We start from the raw sequence: 19,306 nt of genomic DNA, 5'->3' as shown, positions 1-19,306 counted from the left end.
TCTTAATCTGCCCTAAGCTCCTTCCCAGCATTTGCTTTTATAAGCCTCTATTGCGTTCATCACACAGACGTTCCTAAGCAATGTTGCTCAAATGGTCACTGTGTACCCTAGCAGCAGGATATCAGCCCTTACCGTAGTTTTGCAGTCTAGTACTTTAGACTACTATCAAACTATGATAAGGCTTGAAATGCTACTAGAGTGGTTAAAGTGAAGAACGAAATAGTTTTATTAAAAGGTCCTCATTCCCCATTTCATTTCATCACTCACTATCGTCACTTTTATTTTCGACACTATCACGTATTTCACCGATTATCACTCATCAATTTTCGTAATACACTTCAGATATACTTTCCATTATATCACTTTTCACATTACACCATTTTCATATAAATTCATTGTTATTAGCATTTACCATCTGTTAGCATTACTAAGTAATTAAAAGATATTCAAATTAAAATGTTTCATTATTTTTGTTGCTGTAGAGTCATTACTATTCAAACTACAATTTAGCACTATCAACAAAGTTACAGTAAAACAAAATCCCTTCGATCCATTTTTCTGCACTCGCTGTCATTATTAACACTTTTATCATGCATGTTTGAAGAACTAGGCAATAATGTTTATATTCAGAGAAATGATTGCAAAATGTATTATGGCCTTTATTAAATTAGTAGAGTTCACATCATAATACATCATCATTATAATATTTTTAACAAAACTATCAGAATCACTTTCAATTTCATTTTCAAATTTTCTTCACCATAGATTTTATTATGAAATCACTATTAGCACCCTCACAATCACTAAATTGAATAACAACGAGTGTTACGCGCAGTTCCACCAAACACCCAAACACATTCTTATGTTGCATTATAAAACGATTGATCACACGTTAGCTTCGAAACTTAACAACCATTACTGATTAGTACAAAGGATGCTACAGCTCGTGGTAAACGAACTGAACCATCAACAACCAGCACTGGTGTATAAGTAACTAATGAGCCCTGGCGGTCCCTCCGTTCGAAGAGGACCTGATAATATGCCGAAACATATTAACAGATCCTCCGCCTGAATGCAGCCGTTTCATGATAAATCATGAACCGTTAGAGGTGTGCCAAAGTATTGGGAAGGTGATATGTTTCACAGACGGGTATTATTATGGTGCACCTTCTACTTTGGCACCGTCAAACCCTGTGATCGTGGCCAGGGAAATAACGGATTTATCATATTAAAACTTTAACTTAAAAATTGGATCCATAAATGAACCTTGACACTTGAGATCATGTTTGACGTTCGCTTAGTCGACAAAAATACCACAGGGATTTTAGTTTTAACACTGGGGTTGTTCCTATCTGACATTTCGGAAGGGACACGGAAAACAAAATACACCCAAAATTTGAGTTTAAAACAAGGGGTGTGACAAAATCTATAAAAACATAAAAAAATGTTTTTTTTCTGTACTTAAACAAATGAAAAGCATTAAAAAATTTAGTAAAAATGTGTTTTTGGCCTAAAATTTAGCGTTTGGCACTAAAATCGGGACAGGGCCTTAGGACCCTATTATCATGTTCATGTACTAGCATGTCATAGATAACGCATTCACCAACAGTACGACTCTTGCTGTTCCGCGTTTTAGGCGGGCACCTTTTCAAATGTTCTGCCGACAATGTCCATAACACCCGCGAAGCAAACAAATTGACTGGGTCTGTTGAAAATCGTATCCCGGCTCTCCGTACATCACTTTCTAGCGCGATATTGATTCAACAGACGGGGATTTTATTTTATTTCCGTACAAAGTGGGCCGAAGGGTCTCAGATTTTCATGAAACTTTTTCCACAGGCAGGGCTATATGAATAAAAAAAATTGAGAAAAATTCAGGGTCGCTTATTTTCCCGGAAAACTCAGTTGGATTTTTTTCGTTTTCCTCTGACACTACTTACTTTGAAAAATCATAACTCAAGAACGAAGCATCGTAGAAACAAAGTTTTTTATGAAATATTAACTGGAAAAAGTTTTCCACAAAATCTTCCACCGTTGAGAAAACTCGTAAAGAAAAGCCGGAAAAACTATGCTCCAACTCGTGGAAAATTTTCAAAAAAAATATTTTTGAGAGGATAATTTCATAAGCTTTAATTGCTGAAATTTTTGAAATGTACTTTTTTTCGTTTTTGAGTTACACTGCTCACACTATTATGGGTCACCCTGTCACGATTACTAGTCACTCTATTCCACACGCATTTCAAATGGAAATGACCCATAATAGAGGGTGACCCATGATAGTGTGACCACTGTATGGCCAATTTTGTAAAATATGTGCAAATGTGCCTTTTCTTTGAAAAATCATAACTCAAGAAAGAAGCATCGTAGAAACAAAGCTTTTTTTATGAAAATGGGGCCCAGATAGCCGTAGCGGTAAACACGCAGCTATTCAGCATGACCAAGCTGAGGGTCGTGGGTTCGAATCCCACCGGTCGAGGATCTTTTCGGGTAGGAAATTTTCTCGACTTCCCAGGGCATAGAGTATCTTCGTACCTGCCACACGATATACACATGCAGAAATGGTCATTGGCATAGTAAGCTCTCAGTGAATAACTGTGGAAGTGCTCATAAGAACACTAAGCTGAGAAGCAGGCTCTGTCCCAGTGGGGACGTAAGGCCAGAAAGAAGAAGAAGATGAAAATGAATGCAAATTTTCTCAGGAATAAAAAAAAATATTAACTGGAAACAGTTTTCCACAAAATTTTCCACCGTTGAGAAAATTCGTAAAGAAAAGCCGGAAAAGCTATGTTTCAATTAGTGGAAAACTTTCAAAAATATATTTTTGAGAAGGTAAGTTCATAAGCTTTAATCGCTGAAATTTTTGAAATGTACTTTTTTTTCGTTTTTGAGTTATGGCCAATTTTGTGGAAAATGACCATATAAGCCTTTTCTTTGAAAACCCATATTTCAATCGAAGCATCGGAAAAACAAAGATTTTTTTATCAAAGCAATTGCAAATTTTCTAAAACAGATGAAAAAAAGATATGTGATTGGTTTTAATGAAGTATAAGTCGGAATGGATGATATTTTTCATGAAAAATTACACCGCTAAGAAAAACTGAAAAAAAAACTAACAACTACCGAAAAGCTAAACATTACATATAATTTGCAATTGGATTAGATGGACAAATTGATGTGAAGATTTGCGAAAAAGTTACACGTCTTCTCAGTGAGAATCGAACTCACGACTCCCCGATCTCTAGTTGGGGCGCGTTACCACTACGCCATGAGAGGACTCATGAACGCAGAAGTTAACCTGAATTCGATTTCAGCTCAATAATCACGTGGTCCTTTTTCGCAAAGTGCACCTCTTTCGGAAGAATTAGATGCCCATCCAAACACAACGCTTTCTATATATATCCAATGCCTAGCCCGTGAGCGCATTGTTTTTTTTAGGTAGGTCTCATGGCGTAGTGGTAACGCGCCCCAACTAGAGATCGGGGAGTCGTGAGTTCGATTCTCACTGAGAAGACGTGTAAATTTTTCGCAAAGCTTCACATCACTTTGTCCATCTAATCCAATTGCAAATTATATGTAATGTTTAGCTTTTCGGTAGTTGTTAAACTTCCACTCGGCTGGTTAGCCGTAAACCACGATTCATAATTAAAAACAAGTATGTGAAAAAACTGTTTCTGCCTCAATTTTCCATTACACTGAAAAGGGATTCTTTCTTTTCTATGGAACAAATAAGATTATTATAATTTTTTTTATTTTATTTATTCAATTATTCAGTATATAACTTACATTTTCATCTTAATGCTATCTATTTTATCAACCGGGAAGATTATCTTTGGTTGCTAAAACTAGCAGATTTTCTTTTCTTTGTATTATTAAGAACAAAGCATGCTGTATTTTCTTGGTTTTTATGTGCATCTGAAAATTCACTAGCAAAAATGCTTCGTTCGTCTTTTGGTATAAATGAATGATATTTTTTTATTCCAGGAATTGGAACAAGGTTAGAAAATCTTTCCTGAAGAAATTTTTCAGCCTCTGAATAGTCATTTTCAGTTGCATAGGTAAATTCCCAATCTTTTTTAAATTGGTCTTTCACCTTTTGCGACACAGCCCAGTCGAAAAATTGTTTGGCGTTATTAATTTCTGCTGACTTTCTAATACTAGCATCTCTAGTAGACTGGCCCTAAAACAAAAATGCTGTAAAATTCATATCTTTTTTTTCAGATGTTTTAGAAAATTTGCAATTGCTTTGATAAAAAATCTTTGTTTTTGCGATGATTCGATTGAAATATAGGTTTTCAAAGAATAGACTTATATGCACAGAAAAAAATATTTAATTTTCAATGTGATGTAAACTGAAGTCTACTGTAAAAATAAACCAAATTCGTGTGTTGTTACAGCAACATGTAAAATTAAATGCATATAAATTCAACTTTCAACTAAAAATGGTTGAATATTACATGATCGTGTAAATTTAAAGTGAATTCGATTGAAAAATAATGGATTGGTCGTTGAAATTTAGGTTTATTTTGATGCTCCAAATATGTGCATGAAAATAAACGTAAATTTACAACATATTTTTAGCTGTGTGGTCATTTTCCACAGAATTGGCCATAACTCAAAAACGAAAAAAAGTACATTTCAAAAATTTCAGCGATTAAAGCTTATAAAATTATCCTCTCAAAAATATTTTTTTTGAAAATTTTCCACGAGTTGGAGCATAGCTTTTCCGGCTTTTCTTTACGAATTTTCTCAACGGTGGAAAATTTTGTAGAAAACTTTTTCCAGTTACAGTGACCCCACGCAGTTGAATCACCCACAATTTATGAATCAGCTGACTTCAAAAGACAAAATTATTATCAAACTTGTCACAAAACATCATAGAATTATTTTTACCGATAAGAAACTATGTGTAAAAATAATTCTGTGATGTTTTGTGACAAGTTTGATAATAATTTTGTCTTTTGAATTCAGCTGATTCATAAATTGTGGGTGATTCAACTGCGTGGGGTCACTGTAATATATTTTTTATTCCTGAGAAAATTTGCTTTCATTTTCATAAAAAAACCTTTGTTTCTACGATGCTTCGTTCTTGAGTTATGATTTTTCAAAGTAAGTAGTGTCAGAGGAAAATTTCAACTGAGTTTTCCGGGAAAATAAGCGACCCTGAATTTTTCTCAATTTTTTTTTATTCATATATTGATGAGCCCTGCCTGTGGAAAAAGTTTCATGAAAATCTGGGACCCTTCGGCCCACTTTGTACGGAAATAAAAATAAATCCCCTCATACGACCTATTTTAGAGAGTGCTGCTGTAGTGTGGACCCCTCATCAACAATCGTGGAGCTTGAGATTAGAAAGCGTGCAACGGAAGTTTGATGATATGATTTGATGATATCTTGCAGCATTTTCTGAAGGAATTCCTTGAAAAACATCGAACGGAATCCTTTAGAAAAATGTGTAGGATGATTTTCTGGAAATTAATAGAGATGTTCGTGTCTCGAGTTTTCAAACCCGAAACCCGAAACCCGAAATTTGAAAATTTGAAATTTTTCGGGTTCGGGTTCGGGTCGGGTTTGAAGAAATAAAATAAGTTGGGTACGGGTCGGGTTCGAGCTTGAAAAAAAGTCGGGTTGAGTCGGGTTTGGTGAGAGTTGTGAGCATAGTAGCAAACTGAATGCTTCCCTATGCATCAGAAACGATAAATTTACCATCTTTCTGAGCTCGGGTTTTATTCGAGTTTTTCTTACCAAAAATTTTCGGGTTTCGGGTCGGGTTCGGGGGTTTAAACAGTGAAATATTTTCGGGTTCGGGTAGAGACGTTCCGATACTTCCGATATATCGGAATATCGATATTTTGCTTTCGATATTGGATATTTTGGTATCGATATTATGTACACCCCGACCTCTTTTTATGACCATTATCGGGGGGTCGTAAAAAAATCAGGGTAGTAATTATGTTTTTTGAAAAATGCTACGTCTAGATGCGGAAATATTGATTCGACATATTCGGCAAAGTTGAAGCATGGGTTGAGAACTTTTCAAAATGGCCTTTCAAGTTGGTAATATATGGCAACACTGCTCGATTGTTATCAAAATAGCCAATTTTATGGAGGTGTGATATGCAAAAACCAAAAAAATTTAAAGATAACGATATCAAATATTCACCAAAGTTGAAGGAAGTGTTGCGTGCCATACAGTCGGCCGAATCACAAATGTTCATGTGGCTGGCAGCACTGTTTAAGAAGAATAAAGTAAAGATCAAAACCATCAAACTTGAGCGGAACAAAAAAATATGATGCTTAGCAACATAGCAATACTCTTCAAGTGTAATCCAGTATTTCATGAAGTGTTCTAATTTTTTTTTTCGTAGCAGGTAACACTGCTTAAGTGAAATTGCGCCACCAGGCAGTACAAGTGTGCATGCAACTATTGTGTTGCGTATATATCAGGATCCTGACTACTTAGAAAGATGGCGTCTTCGGCAAAGTTGTTCAGTAGCTCAAAGACTATCATTATAAAAGCTATAAGATTCGAAATTTTGCCACCAGGCGGTGCTAGTGAGCATGAAACTTTTGTTTTGCGGATAGCTCAGGATCCTGGCCACTTAGAAAGATGGCGTCTTCAGCAAAGTTGTTCAGTAGCTCAAGGACTATCATTATAAAAGCTATGAGATTCAAACATTTGCCACCAGGCGGTGCTAGTGAGCATGAAACTTTTGTTTTGCGGTTATCTTAGGATCCTAGCCATTTAGAAAGATGGCGCCTTCGGCAAAGTTGTTCAGTAGCTCAAGCGCTATCGATACTTTGATTTGATAATCGTATGGAATCAAATATCGATACTTCGCAATATCGGAACGTCCCTAGGTTCGGGTCGGGCACGGGTATGCCTTTCAACTATTGTCTCGGGTTCGGGTCAGGTCGGGTTTGAAGAAATAAAATAAGCCGGGTACGGGTCGGGTTCGGGTTTGAAAAATGTGAAACCCGACCATCAATTAGTACGGAATCTTAAATTAACTTTTGTAGATTTCATGGGATTTTTTCGAGGAATGTGTGGAAGAACTGTAGTTGTAATTCTTGGATGACATTCTGGAGAAATTCCTAGAAAAAAACTAGAGGAGCGCAATGATGAAACACCGGGTCGAATTTGAGGAATTCTTTAAAAAGTTCTTAGAAGATTTTCTCGAATAACCCCTCGAGGATTTTTTTTTTTTTGCAGAAATTCTCTGTCGTTACCGTGGATAAAATTATGTAAACAATCTTTTAGTGTATCTTGGAAAAAAATCCCTAAATGATTTTTTAACTCCAAAATTAATATTTGCGGATTTTTTTGAAAAAAAATGCAAAAATCTTTGGAAGATTTCCTAGCATAGCATAGGATAGACTGACTGTACATGTCAATGGTTGCTACTCCGTGGTTGATCGGAACTGGTAAGAATTGCACTACGATCCAAATGAATAAGGGATGGGAGTTTCCGCTTACTCTCGAAATGCAATTTTAGCAGATCTAGTATTATAGATCAATAACGGCGCCGGCCAAGTCCTTACAGTCAGTTGGGATGGGGAAGGAATGTTAGAGTGTAATGATTGTTGCTTCTAGAGACCGAGAATACCTCTGCATCTCCACAATCACCACGGGAAGGGTGTTTATTAGTGAGGGAGGAAAAGATCTGGGAGTCACCTCTGGTCGATGATGCGATCCATGGACAAGGGGGAAATATACGACTTATATTTAAAGCTAGTTTTGTATTTTTGTCTCGAGAAGTTTTTGGTAGAAGCTTTAAAAAATACGTCAACATCTATAATGTCGAACAATTCAAAAGATGTTTTTATTAATGACGGAAACTGAAAATAACATGTATATATTTTAAATTATATGAAACAGGAATAATGCCGATACTTGTAGTGACGAACTATACATAGTTTGTTTGAAAATTACATATGAGTATTACTGTGCATTTTGTCTCGATATGGTAGAAGTTTTAAAAAATACGTCAACATTCACAATGTCGAACAATTCAAAAGATAATTTTTAATAATGTCAAAAAGAGAAAAATATATGTATATTGAAATTGTATAAGAAAAAAGCATAATGCCGACACTTATAATGACGAACCATACAAAGTTTGTTTTTAAAAATTACTTAAAAGTTACGCTTTCAAGAGAAAATGCGTCACAAGCATGAAACGAACTCACCACTTGGTAATCCATCCTCGACTGAACACAAAACTTCTTGGCGTCCCGAAAACAAACCGTCTTGCTTGGGCTTTCCTAAATACCTACCCAGCAAGCCGCTCCAAAACAGAAAAAAAATCTTCGGCGACGAAACCACGCGCGAAACCGTGAGCAAAACCTATCTGACGACGCAAAATCGAACCGTCCTGCTTGGGTTTCACGAAGCACTACCCAGCGAGACGCTTCAAAACAGAAAAAAAATCTCCGGCGACGAAAACACGCGCGAAATTGTGTGCCCTGCTTGGGCTTCACGAAGCACTACCGCAAAAATCTTTGAAAGATTTCCTAGAGTAAAAAGTGGAAAAATATCTGGAGGAAGTCCAAAGATAGTATTTCCCTGTGCAAATGACTTGAGATAGCAACGTTGATGGGCTCAAGAATCTCAGGAACAAATCCTGGAGAAATTTCTCAAGATATTTTTTGAAAAACCACAGGAAGAATAAGTGGTAGAGGAATCTCTAGAAGAATATCTGGAGAGATCCCTGTAGGAGTCCCTGGCAGTATTTCAGATGAATCTCTGGAGAATCTACTGTGATAATTCCTGGAGCTTTTCCTCGAATAATCTGAAATGAAATTCTTGAAGAATTAGTTGAAAAATCTCGTAACAATCACCGAAGGCTTCTCTGGAGCCTGCAGAATTTTGCATCAGAATTCGCTTCAAGCAAGATAATGAAAAAAGAAACCACCTAAAAATAAAAAAAACCTTAAGGAGACAAAGAAAACATAATGGCTACATTATCAGTTAAACTCAGTAGAACCTACACTGAGGCAAAAATACTTAGGTGATCCATAAATCATGACTTATGAATCAGCCAAATTATGGTTTCATTGAACGCTTAACCATTTCGAATATGGGATCATAAGTTTCATAAGGGGGGCTTCCTTAGCCGAGTGGTTAGAGTCCGCGGCTACAAAGCAAAGCCATGCTGGAGGTGTCTGGGTTCGATTCCCGGTCAGTCCAGGATCTTTTCGTAATGGAAATTTCCTTGGCTTCCCTGGGCATAGAGTATCATCGTACCTGCCACACGATATACGAATGCGAAAATGGCAACTTTGGCAAACAAAGCTCTCAGTTAATAACTGTGGGAATGCTCATTGAACACTAAGCTGAGAAGCAGGCTCTGTCCCAGTGAGGACGTAATGCCAGAAAGAAGAAGTTTCATAAGTGAGAGCTTTGAATTATTTAAAAGCCATCACTCGAAATATTTTTTTCTAGCAATCGCTAGAGGAACTGCCCCGCAATCAATCTTGGGTACAAGTTAATTGAAAGTAGGCCACATGTTATCAAAACATGACAATTTTTGAGCACGCCTAAAATGAAAGGCAAACATTATTGATAATTGATAAATTTAATCATTCAATTTTCATTGAATTGGTTACAGGTTTTCATTGGTTGACTTATGAAATTTAGTAATGAAATTCTTCACCAAAATCATAAGTAAAACTTCAGAATTTCAACAATAATCGTTGTGTCGCCAGATCATAATTATTCCTTAATAAATTATTAAGTTTTTTGCCTCAGTGTACGAAAGGCTTTCGTAACAACCCGACAAGTCACCTTAACTACTTTTGAAGAAGTGTTATTGAAATCAAAAAGTATATAACAAAGATTAAACTATCACAGGTATGATCAGGGATTGGTTTAATTATAATTCAAAATTGAATCATTAAATGAATATGAAATTAAACCTTGACCATGAAAATGATCCTAAGAGGAGACTTTTGAAAATGACCAACTCATTAAAAGTGACCCACCATCAGCCCTGATGCTCTCCTCCAAAGAACCTCACAGAAGAGTGATTAAAAGAAACTACACAGACAACTTAAACCCATCCACCGGAAGGCCCGGTGCAGCCTCCAGCACTGTAATTGCCGTAACTTTTCTAATTATTCTCGTCGAAACCAAAAACCATCATCACCATCACCTTCGTCTTCTTCCTCAGATCTGAGCGAGCAGCATTCAAAAAAACTTACCTTTCGGTATGACACCGGGATCCATGAAGGTGGCCATCGTAAAGTTGGCGATGACGAAGAACGTGATGACGGCCTGGTACGCTGGCACCCATGGGTGTCGTTGCACGTAGAACTGGCGACATCTGTAGATATGGAGAGAGAGAAAAGAAAGGAAAACGTGAACATGTGTGGATGGCCAATTGTGTGTATAGTGTCATTTACATGTAATCAAATATAGAATGTACAAACTTTTCTGATATTTTTGATCAATTTATCCTGTGACCAGTTTTGCGAAAATTTATAGGGCTCTTTTAAAAACCTGGAAGATCCAGACACAATTTTATAATGAATTTGTAAGGTTCTCCATGGAAGACATATAAGAATCTTATATGTTGTGTATGAAGAACCTTACAAATTTCTTACATAATAGTGTCTGGATCTTCCAGGTTTTTGGAAAATAGTCTGGAAGATCCAGACAAATCTAGAAGGTTGGCAACGATGTAGACCTCCAAATAAAATTTTATTAAATCAGATTCGAGGAAGAGCATCCTAGTCGTGACCCCACCCTACCACCACATCCTGGAGCAACCCATGGTTGAACCGGGAGAAAAGCATCATTATGCTGTTGCACCCAAGTGGAATCGCAAATTGCACCATAGAGCAGACGGTAGTGGCCAGACTCCGCGACAGCAGACACAGGTGCAACGAACCAACTGTAAACGGACTGCTGTGACACTGCGAAAGGGATTAGAGGTAAATCAGAAAAGGAAACGTGCTCGCCAGAAACGGACGGACCAGAATGAGGGTCTGTCGTCGCAGATAGCCTTCCACATGGAGTGAGAGTTGTGCACTACACGACGTCGCGGTTTGTTCGAGTGAAAGGGTACTCTCCTCGCGGTCTCCACCATCAACTGGTAGGTACAGTGGTGGACAATGCATTTGGAACTTTTTCGATTTTTCATACAAAATTGTCAACTTTGGTAGCCAAGATCTCAGTTATTTGTATCGATTTTATGAAATGTTTACAGCACGTCAGACAAAACTTGAATTTTAATAAATAGTCTTAAGTAATTTTTCTAATCACGACTTAAAAAATTTCTTCATAAGTTATAACAATTTGACTTACGTGAAAATTTATAAGATTTAACTGAAAGTAGTAAACTGCCCATAACTGCATAACAGTCACATTCGACATTTTTGACAAATTGGAGTTAATACCGGGGAGAGTCATCAAATGATAAATACTTTCGATCAACTTACTAAAATCTGTGAGTTTGTTCTAGAAAATTCGAAAAAAATACCAAGTTGTTTTGTCACACTGGCAAATGTAACCGCATAACAGTCACATTGAGATTATACATGAGCCTCATAATGTAGTAGCAACGAAATTTATATCAGAATAATTTTCTGTCTATTCACCCAATATGCGGTATGAATTGTGCAAAATTTCAGCCTCAAATAAGCTCTTTTGAATTCTTAATGATTTTTTGAAATTTTAGTTTCCTCCCATACTGCAGTAAAATACAAACTTGGTACCCCATTTACTCAATGCCTACTTTTGTCGAATGTTACAAATATGCAGTTATGGGCAGTAAAGCGCTACATACAAATTGTTTCCAGCAAACTTATTCTAATTAAGCATAATTCTTCAATCCGACGTATCTGCAAAAATAAACAAATCGAGATTTGCTTTGTGTGGGCTTGACAAACGCATAATCAACGTACTGAGTCTATAAAAGTATTCTTACAACCATTTTTTTGATTTTTAGAAATAAATTGAAATTATGCCCTATGTGCACTTTACTCAGTGTTACATACACCCTTCGTTTGCAAAGCGACTCAACTGTCAACATTTTTCGTGCTAGCACATACACCGTACATATGCTCATAGTAAAGCGACCTATATGCAGAATCAAAACCTAAAATTATAAACATCAAATACGTCATACTGTTTCCGAATCACTAAACATGTTGGAAATCGAGAGATTCGGATTTCCACAGCTGCAGCTAGCTGACGGATCAGCAAACTGATGTGGAACATCATCAGTATTCGGTTTTAGACCATATTTCTCACCAAATTTCTCACAAGAACTGTTCTCCTTCTACTTTTGTTACTCACGGCTCCGTCCGGTGCTCCTGTTGGTCTAGTTGAAATTGGAAACATTCGGGAACCAACATTCGTTGTCGTTGAAAGCTGAAACTGACGAATTGACTAACTTTATTAAGTTTCATGGGAATTTTCAAACCGGTGTATGTGCAACTTAAAAACAATACTGGTGTATATGACGTGACGCATGTGAAAAACGAACTGTCAAACCGACGCATCAAGCAAGGTGTATGTATCAATCAAGGTATGGTATCGACGAATCATCATGGTGTATGTGAGCAGCACAAAGCAAAAGGGTTTATTCGATAATTTTACCAGTTTTTCAATGTAATTCAAAACAAATCGGAATTGTTTAATAGTTGTTAGAAACAGTGTGCTTTTTTTCAACTTCTAGTAGACACAGCAATAGAAAAAATGCAAAACATTTTAAACAGGATTTAAAATTCCTTACAATATGTTGCATCGCATTTTTCTCGAAACCATCCGAGTGTTAGATACGCCGATTTGAAAAATTAGGCTTGTAATTCATTTCGTCTAAATCTACAACATTGCTGAAGTCGAATTTAAATTTTTTTGAATTATTCAGATCAGTGGCGATTCCTCAACCTCAAACGAATAGAAATTCTAGCGAAACATTCGAGAAGGGCCTATCGGCAATACGGAAACATTAATAAATTCTAGATCAGAGATTCAGTACTATATTGATTAATTCTATTTCAAACCCATTCACTTTTTTTCGTACTTGTGTTCGACACTCACTATAGTCTACGTAGCCCTTAACATTTTAAATCTCAAGTAGGGTAAAAGCACCGGTTTTGGCCAGCCTAAGAGAAAATGTCAATAAAAACTGAATGTGAAGCAGTATTCATACAACAAATATGCCAAATGCAAGCTTTCAATCCATATTATATGTGTAAAATATCAAAACTGAGCCAAAACTATTTTTTCGCTATGAAAATCCCGTTGGTCAATATAGGCCAACGGAACCAGTTTCGGCCAGAGATTTAACTTCGGTTCCTAAATTGGCCAATTGCATTGATTTCTCATGGGAGTGGCCAAATTAGGAGTGCCCTGGCCAAATTAGTTGTATGGGAGTTAAAATTATAAGGAAAATAAATTGTTTTTCTTATGTTTTGAATCAATTTGGACAAGTAAATGAATGTAGCTCTGTCATATGAATGTGATCTACTGCACACAAAAGGTTTCATGCTGATTAGCTATGTAAAACGGTGTATAATCCACTATGGCTACAACTGGCGTATGGCCAAAACCGGTGCTTCTACCCTACCTCAATAACTCGTGTAAATCTTTGAATCATCGACAGATCGGCCCTTTAACGAAACTACAAAACAGTTAGACCCTTTCAGTTTAGCCCTTTGATTGAACATGTTTTCAGTCAGGCTGCTCCAGTTTGGCCTTTTGTTTAATTCTTGAACAGAATCAAAAACAAAATATAATGGAAAAATAAAATAAAATCGTAAGAGTTGCCGATGCATTGTCCACCACTGTAGCTATCTGTAGCTTTGCACCACGATAGAAGACGCACATTTTCATTCATGCGTTTGATCGCGACTTGACGGGGTTTTATTTTTAAATCGTTAAAGTCACACGCTGAACAACAGATCTGTTTGGCTTTGGAACGAAGCATCGACACAGCGCTGTGTGAGGAAGAAACGAGCGGTTTTTATGACATATTGGCGATTTGTCAGGAAAATGCGTGTCTGCATCGAAATCAGAGCTGTTTGCCCGATTTGTTCCGTCTGGTGGTTTGGTTTCCAGTCATAAAATACCAGTGTTACGCAAGATTGATCAGCAGAAATGAATCAAATTTGTTCGACTGCTTGCCGGTTAGGTTTGGATTGATTGTTTTACAAATCTCTGTCGTTGCTTCAAAATTTCTATAACAATTTTTGTAGACATTTTGTCGAAGTTATAGGGGAAGAATAATAATAGAAGGTAAGTTGACGAAAAGTCACTCATACAAAAAAAAAAATCTATCAGTCTATGAATAAAACATGAACATATAGTAAGTCGACACATTCATTGGCCCATCTTCTCGAAGTTTTTTCACGTGAAAGTAGATACACTCAATTATCCAATACTAGATATTTAAGGGACCATTGAGTTAGGAAAACTTCGAGTTATAGAACACAAAATCAGTGCATTTGCTGGTCAAAGGAACTTTGAGATAGTCATGAAATTTAGCTTATAATATTGTTCTGTTCGACATCCAGATACGAAGTACAGAGTTATGGGGAGTTAACTGAAAAATGGAAATGTATACGGCAACATTTATTGACAACTCCTCCGTATTATGTCAAATAAATACATAAAGGTAACATTCTTATCGCTATCAGGATAAGAATGTGTTGAACATTATTCCAAATATTTGCAATCAAAGCATGAAACGAGCTCACCAATCTTTGACTGAGCAGCCACAAGTCACCATTAGTCGAAGCATGGTGAGTCATCACCATATATTATTATATAGAAATTTGGTAGGTGTGATTCTTGAGACCAGGGTGCCGACTCAATTTTGAAAATAAAATTCCCTGACTTTCCCTGACCTTCCAGACGTTTTCCAGAAAAAAAAATGCAGACCACTGAATTGGGTAATTTGAACCGAAATGAGGACGATTTGTACAAGATGATACATATCCGACGATTGTTATATTATATTATGAATAAACTGAGCAAAAACTTTCACTTTACTGAGATATATTTGTCAGATAACACTATTGAGCGTTTATTCAAGGTAATGATAATGATAAAACTGAGCAATCGAGTACCTATTTACTTTTAAAGCTTTAAAATTCCGTATGAACAAAGATGTACTCGGCTACACGGGTAGAAATCATAATCCAAAAACAAGATGGCTCATGATATCATGATTCCAGCGTGTTTTCGTCTTATGAAAATACACCATGATTTGGACTCATGATATCATGAGTCAGATTGCCGTAACGCAACACACACGTTAGGTTTTTGTAGCTGATTGCTCGGAATCATGATTCAAATGCCAAAAATGCTGAGTCCCGCATCCGTTTATGATCGACACAATAAAAAAAAAAGTTAAAAATAGCATACATTGAGATTCGAGCCAAGAACCTTCCGATTGATAGCCACGTACTCTACCACTCAACCACTTCGTCATCTTGATACACGAGTGATCGATACGAATGAGATGAAGCAAAGTGCGCCGCTTAGTGTTTTCACACTGGATGTTACGCTTATGAGGAATCATGATTATGACTCCAGGAACCATGATTTGTGATCCTGATATTATGACCTAACCGGATCAGATTTTTATCCGTGTACTGAACTACCTCAAATATAATTTCACAAATTTCAGGTATAAACGACAATACATGTTTTTCGTTTTCTATACAACTTTTTTATGTGAGACGCAGCACTTTTACAATCCACCATGATTTTATAGTGGAAGGTAGTTATCCTGGAATTTGGCTTTTTCTTTCTCCAGGTAAAATTATAGCCATTGTCGAAGAACTTTTTTAGAGAATTGTTTCAAGAAATTTCACATAGGGTGCCGGTGCCATTAGTGAACTACCTAAGCTATAAAAAATCATAACAAAATAACGTAAAGCCTTAACCGAGATCTTTTGGCGTCAACAGAAAGATTTCAACCTCTACTATATGGGAAAAATATAAAAAGAGTGATAAAACTATTTTTTTAACATAAAATCGCTTGAGCCACTATTGGTACACGTGTTCCAGTAGTTGGGCTAGTGCTCCAGTAGTAGACGTTCGGGAATGATACAAGGAATTTTGAATAAAATGGTAAATTTTTACATAAGTTTAACATTTTTCCCTCAGAACAGCAATTAATATCTTTCGAATGAGGCATAAAGATCATCTCTAAGGCTTTTCTTCATTTTTATACATCCATTTTAAAAACTACTTCCATCCGTTGATCCACTAATGGAACACGACGGCAACTACTGGTGCAAGGGAGCAAATTTTTTGCATAAACATAATTATTTATATGACTTTTTGATAAAATAAAAAGCTGAAATTTGGTAAATCGACTAAACTAGAGACGATCAATCCACCAAAAATAGCACATGTCGTTTTTATCGAAAAAAGTTCATTTTATTCCTTAGTCCAATCTACTGGTACATTACAACCATTGGTACCGGCACCCTAGATTTCTCAGATATTTCTCTTGAAATTCTTAAGAGCCAGTTCGCGAGAGCCGCAAACCCTTCTTGTTTCGATGTTCTTCGATCAGGCAGAAATTTTCCGGTATTGTTTTTCTATATAAAAGAAGATGTTTTGCAAAATTTTAGATTTTTATATTGAGGGGCAGTGGGACAAAATGACCCCCAATAATTTTATGTCCCTAAACATGCAAAACCACAAAAACTGATATAACTATATTAAAACTGCACGGATTATGATAAAATTTGGCATAATTTCTCTACGTTATATAAACTTCAAGATTGGCATGGTACATGGATTTTGAAAGTACTTAAAATCGAGAAAAACAAGTTTTTCATACAAATTTTAGTGATTTTCAAATCGAATTTTCTTTTGCCAACCGAACTAGGTCAAAAATCTAAATATGGCATTTTTTAGGGCAGCTCATGGGCTTTCGTTTGAGGTGTAATCCAGATATGCCGTTTCAAAAAATTTCGAAACAAAAGTATTTTTTTCGGGGTGGTGTTTGAACTTGAGCCATTTTGCGAGTACCGCAAACCCCCTGGCATAGAGAGGTTGTATTGATGTTCTTCGATCGAGCTGAAATTTACAGGAGTTGTTTTCCTATATAAAAGAAGACATTTTGCAATAACCACTAATGATTTAATATTGAAAAAATATACAAAATGAATTAAACTCCTATAGCTATAGTAAAAATGCACGAATTTGTATGACATTTGGCATGTTTACTTTACATTATATGAACTTCAAAAAGAACAAGATATTTGGATTCGAAAAAAATGTTTGAAATCGAAAAAAACTGTAGGTTTTTAATAAAATTAGTTGTTTTTAGTCGACTTATTTTTTGTCAACCGAACTAGGTCAAAAAACTAAATATAAAGTTATGTAGGGCAACTCAAGGGCTTTCATTTGCGGTACCGTGGTGAATCAAAATCCGGACAGTACCAATATCTGAACTAAGAATATTTACCAATAAAATGCTAAATTGAAGTTTAATATGTTTATTTTGATTCTTTACTTATTTTAAATATGATTGATCATTTAAACGCATTTATAATTCAGTTACCATTTATGAACAATTAATAAAAATAATAAAGTTACTCCAGATGTGGTGTATTTTCCGTGGTTAACTTATATTAGTGCCAACGAATACAACGTTTATACAACTATATTGGATGATAAATATGCTTTTTATATATTGTAATTTTCACGAATGATTAGACTTCCATGACGAAATTGAGAAGCTGCCAATAATGTACTGATGGTACATTTTCAAACACCATCTACCTTTCATCCTTGATTTCAGTCACCACCATCTGGTTTACACACGAGAACATGATCAGCTGGAGCATGAGAACAATGACGATGACTGTAAACATCGGAGGACCAGCTGGTTTTGTTGTGTACACAAGACCAGAGAATATGATTATACTAGAGAAACGCGGAGATGATTTTGACATTGTTTATAAACAACATTTGCAATGACTATCAATAATTGAGGTCATTCAAACAATATTTTAGTTTGCGTTCATCCTGTAAGTCGCCATAAGAAACGAAGCTTATCAATGATGTCACTTACGTATCGCTTTTCACTCCATCGTCTCTTTCGCATAACATCTTTTTGAGTCTCATTGAGTCTCTCGATTGGAACCATGTTTGACGGTTCAATTGGAACCTTTGGTTTCAGAATTCGCGCTTCTCTATAATAAACAAATTCTCTGCACAAGACCAGCTGGTGAGTCTAGAACAAAGAAAAAACGGTAAATATTGAGCCGGCCGGAGAAAACTGTCATGAACATCAGGATAATTGCATGGGCGGCGGTGATCGAAAAGGGGCAGCGAAATCGAAGGCGAAATCTGAGAAAGACGTAATTTAGATCACTAAAGTCTAAGTGGTTTAAAAAAATCGCAATAATTATTGTAACAAAACAAAATACAAAGTTATAGTTTAAAAGCTTAGTGACACCACATTGCAAAAATATGATGTAAATACAGTTTAAAGTAGTAAAACGAGGCTGTCCAGAATTGGAACCAAATGTTTTTTTTTTTTTTTTTAATTCGGACATTGTATTAGAATCGTATATTCAGATGCCGTAAGTACACAATTTTCAAATAAAACTGAAATAATACTTTGAACATTGTCAACACATAAGTAATATGAAATAAGAACAATACTCTGCGTCGTTCAATGCGGATTCATTGAACCAATCAGGGATGATTGCAGTTTAAACCACAAACATGTCTGTCCAAACAACAAAATCACAAACATTGCCTACTTTTGTATTTTAAAACGAATATATGCATTCTACTAGTTATTAAAGGCGTGATATATTTAGTCGATTTTGAAAAGCTTTGTATGGTTCAATTTTACAGTTTCATGTTGAAACAAAGTTGTTCGGATGTTGATTTATAAGTGTCCGGATTTGCTGATTTGCTGCATTTTTCGTTGTAGTGTTTGAACTTAAATAGGTAACCAAGTTACAATAAGCACAATTTAAAGCTTGTCAACTATCTCATAATAATCTATAGTTTTTCAAGATGTGTTCATTACTATTCAAAAAAGAACCCATTTTGCAGAACTACACTTTTCATAAGGGAAAAGTGGGTCTAAATGACCCCCAATATTTTTGTATCGGAAAATACACAAAATCATAAGAACTACTACAACGTATAAAAGGATTTTACTGAAAAATATGTTTTTATTTGTAAAAATACATAATTTTCGTGAGGAAATGTAATTTTCAACCATCTTTCTCTCTCTTTCACTCTTTCGTGAACATGCACTTCACTCTTTTGCAAACATCAAGGCCAGTAAAAGTCAAAATACTATTCAAGATATAA

General features: G+C 35.9%; 1 protein-coding gene across 1 annotated transcript in view; it reads right to left on the bottom strand.

The window, feature by feature from the left end:
- The window catches only part of LOC5566787 (ataxin-2 homolog), a 176,232-nt gene that overhangs the window by 94,795 nt on the left and 62,131 nt on the right, over positions 1 to 19,306 (bottom strand). Inside the window, exon 2 of the mRNA XM_021839170.1 lies at positions 10,201 to 10,322. Coding sequence (XP_021694862.1) covers positions 10,201 to 10,322 — 122 coding nt within the window. The remainder of the gene's footprint in view (positions 1 to 10,200; positions 10,323 to 19,306) is intronic.

Source organism: Aedes aegypti, chromosome 1 (assembly GCF_002204515.2).
Source record: "Aedes aegypti strain LVP_AGWG chromosome 1, AaegL5.0 Primary Assembly, whole genome shotgun sequence".
NCBI lineage: Eukaryota > Metazoa > Arthropoda > Insecta > Diptera > Culicidae > Aedes > Aedes aegypti.
This window is presented reverse-complemented; position numbering and strand designations above follow the sequence as displayed.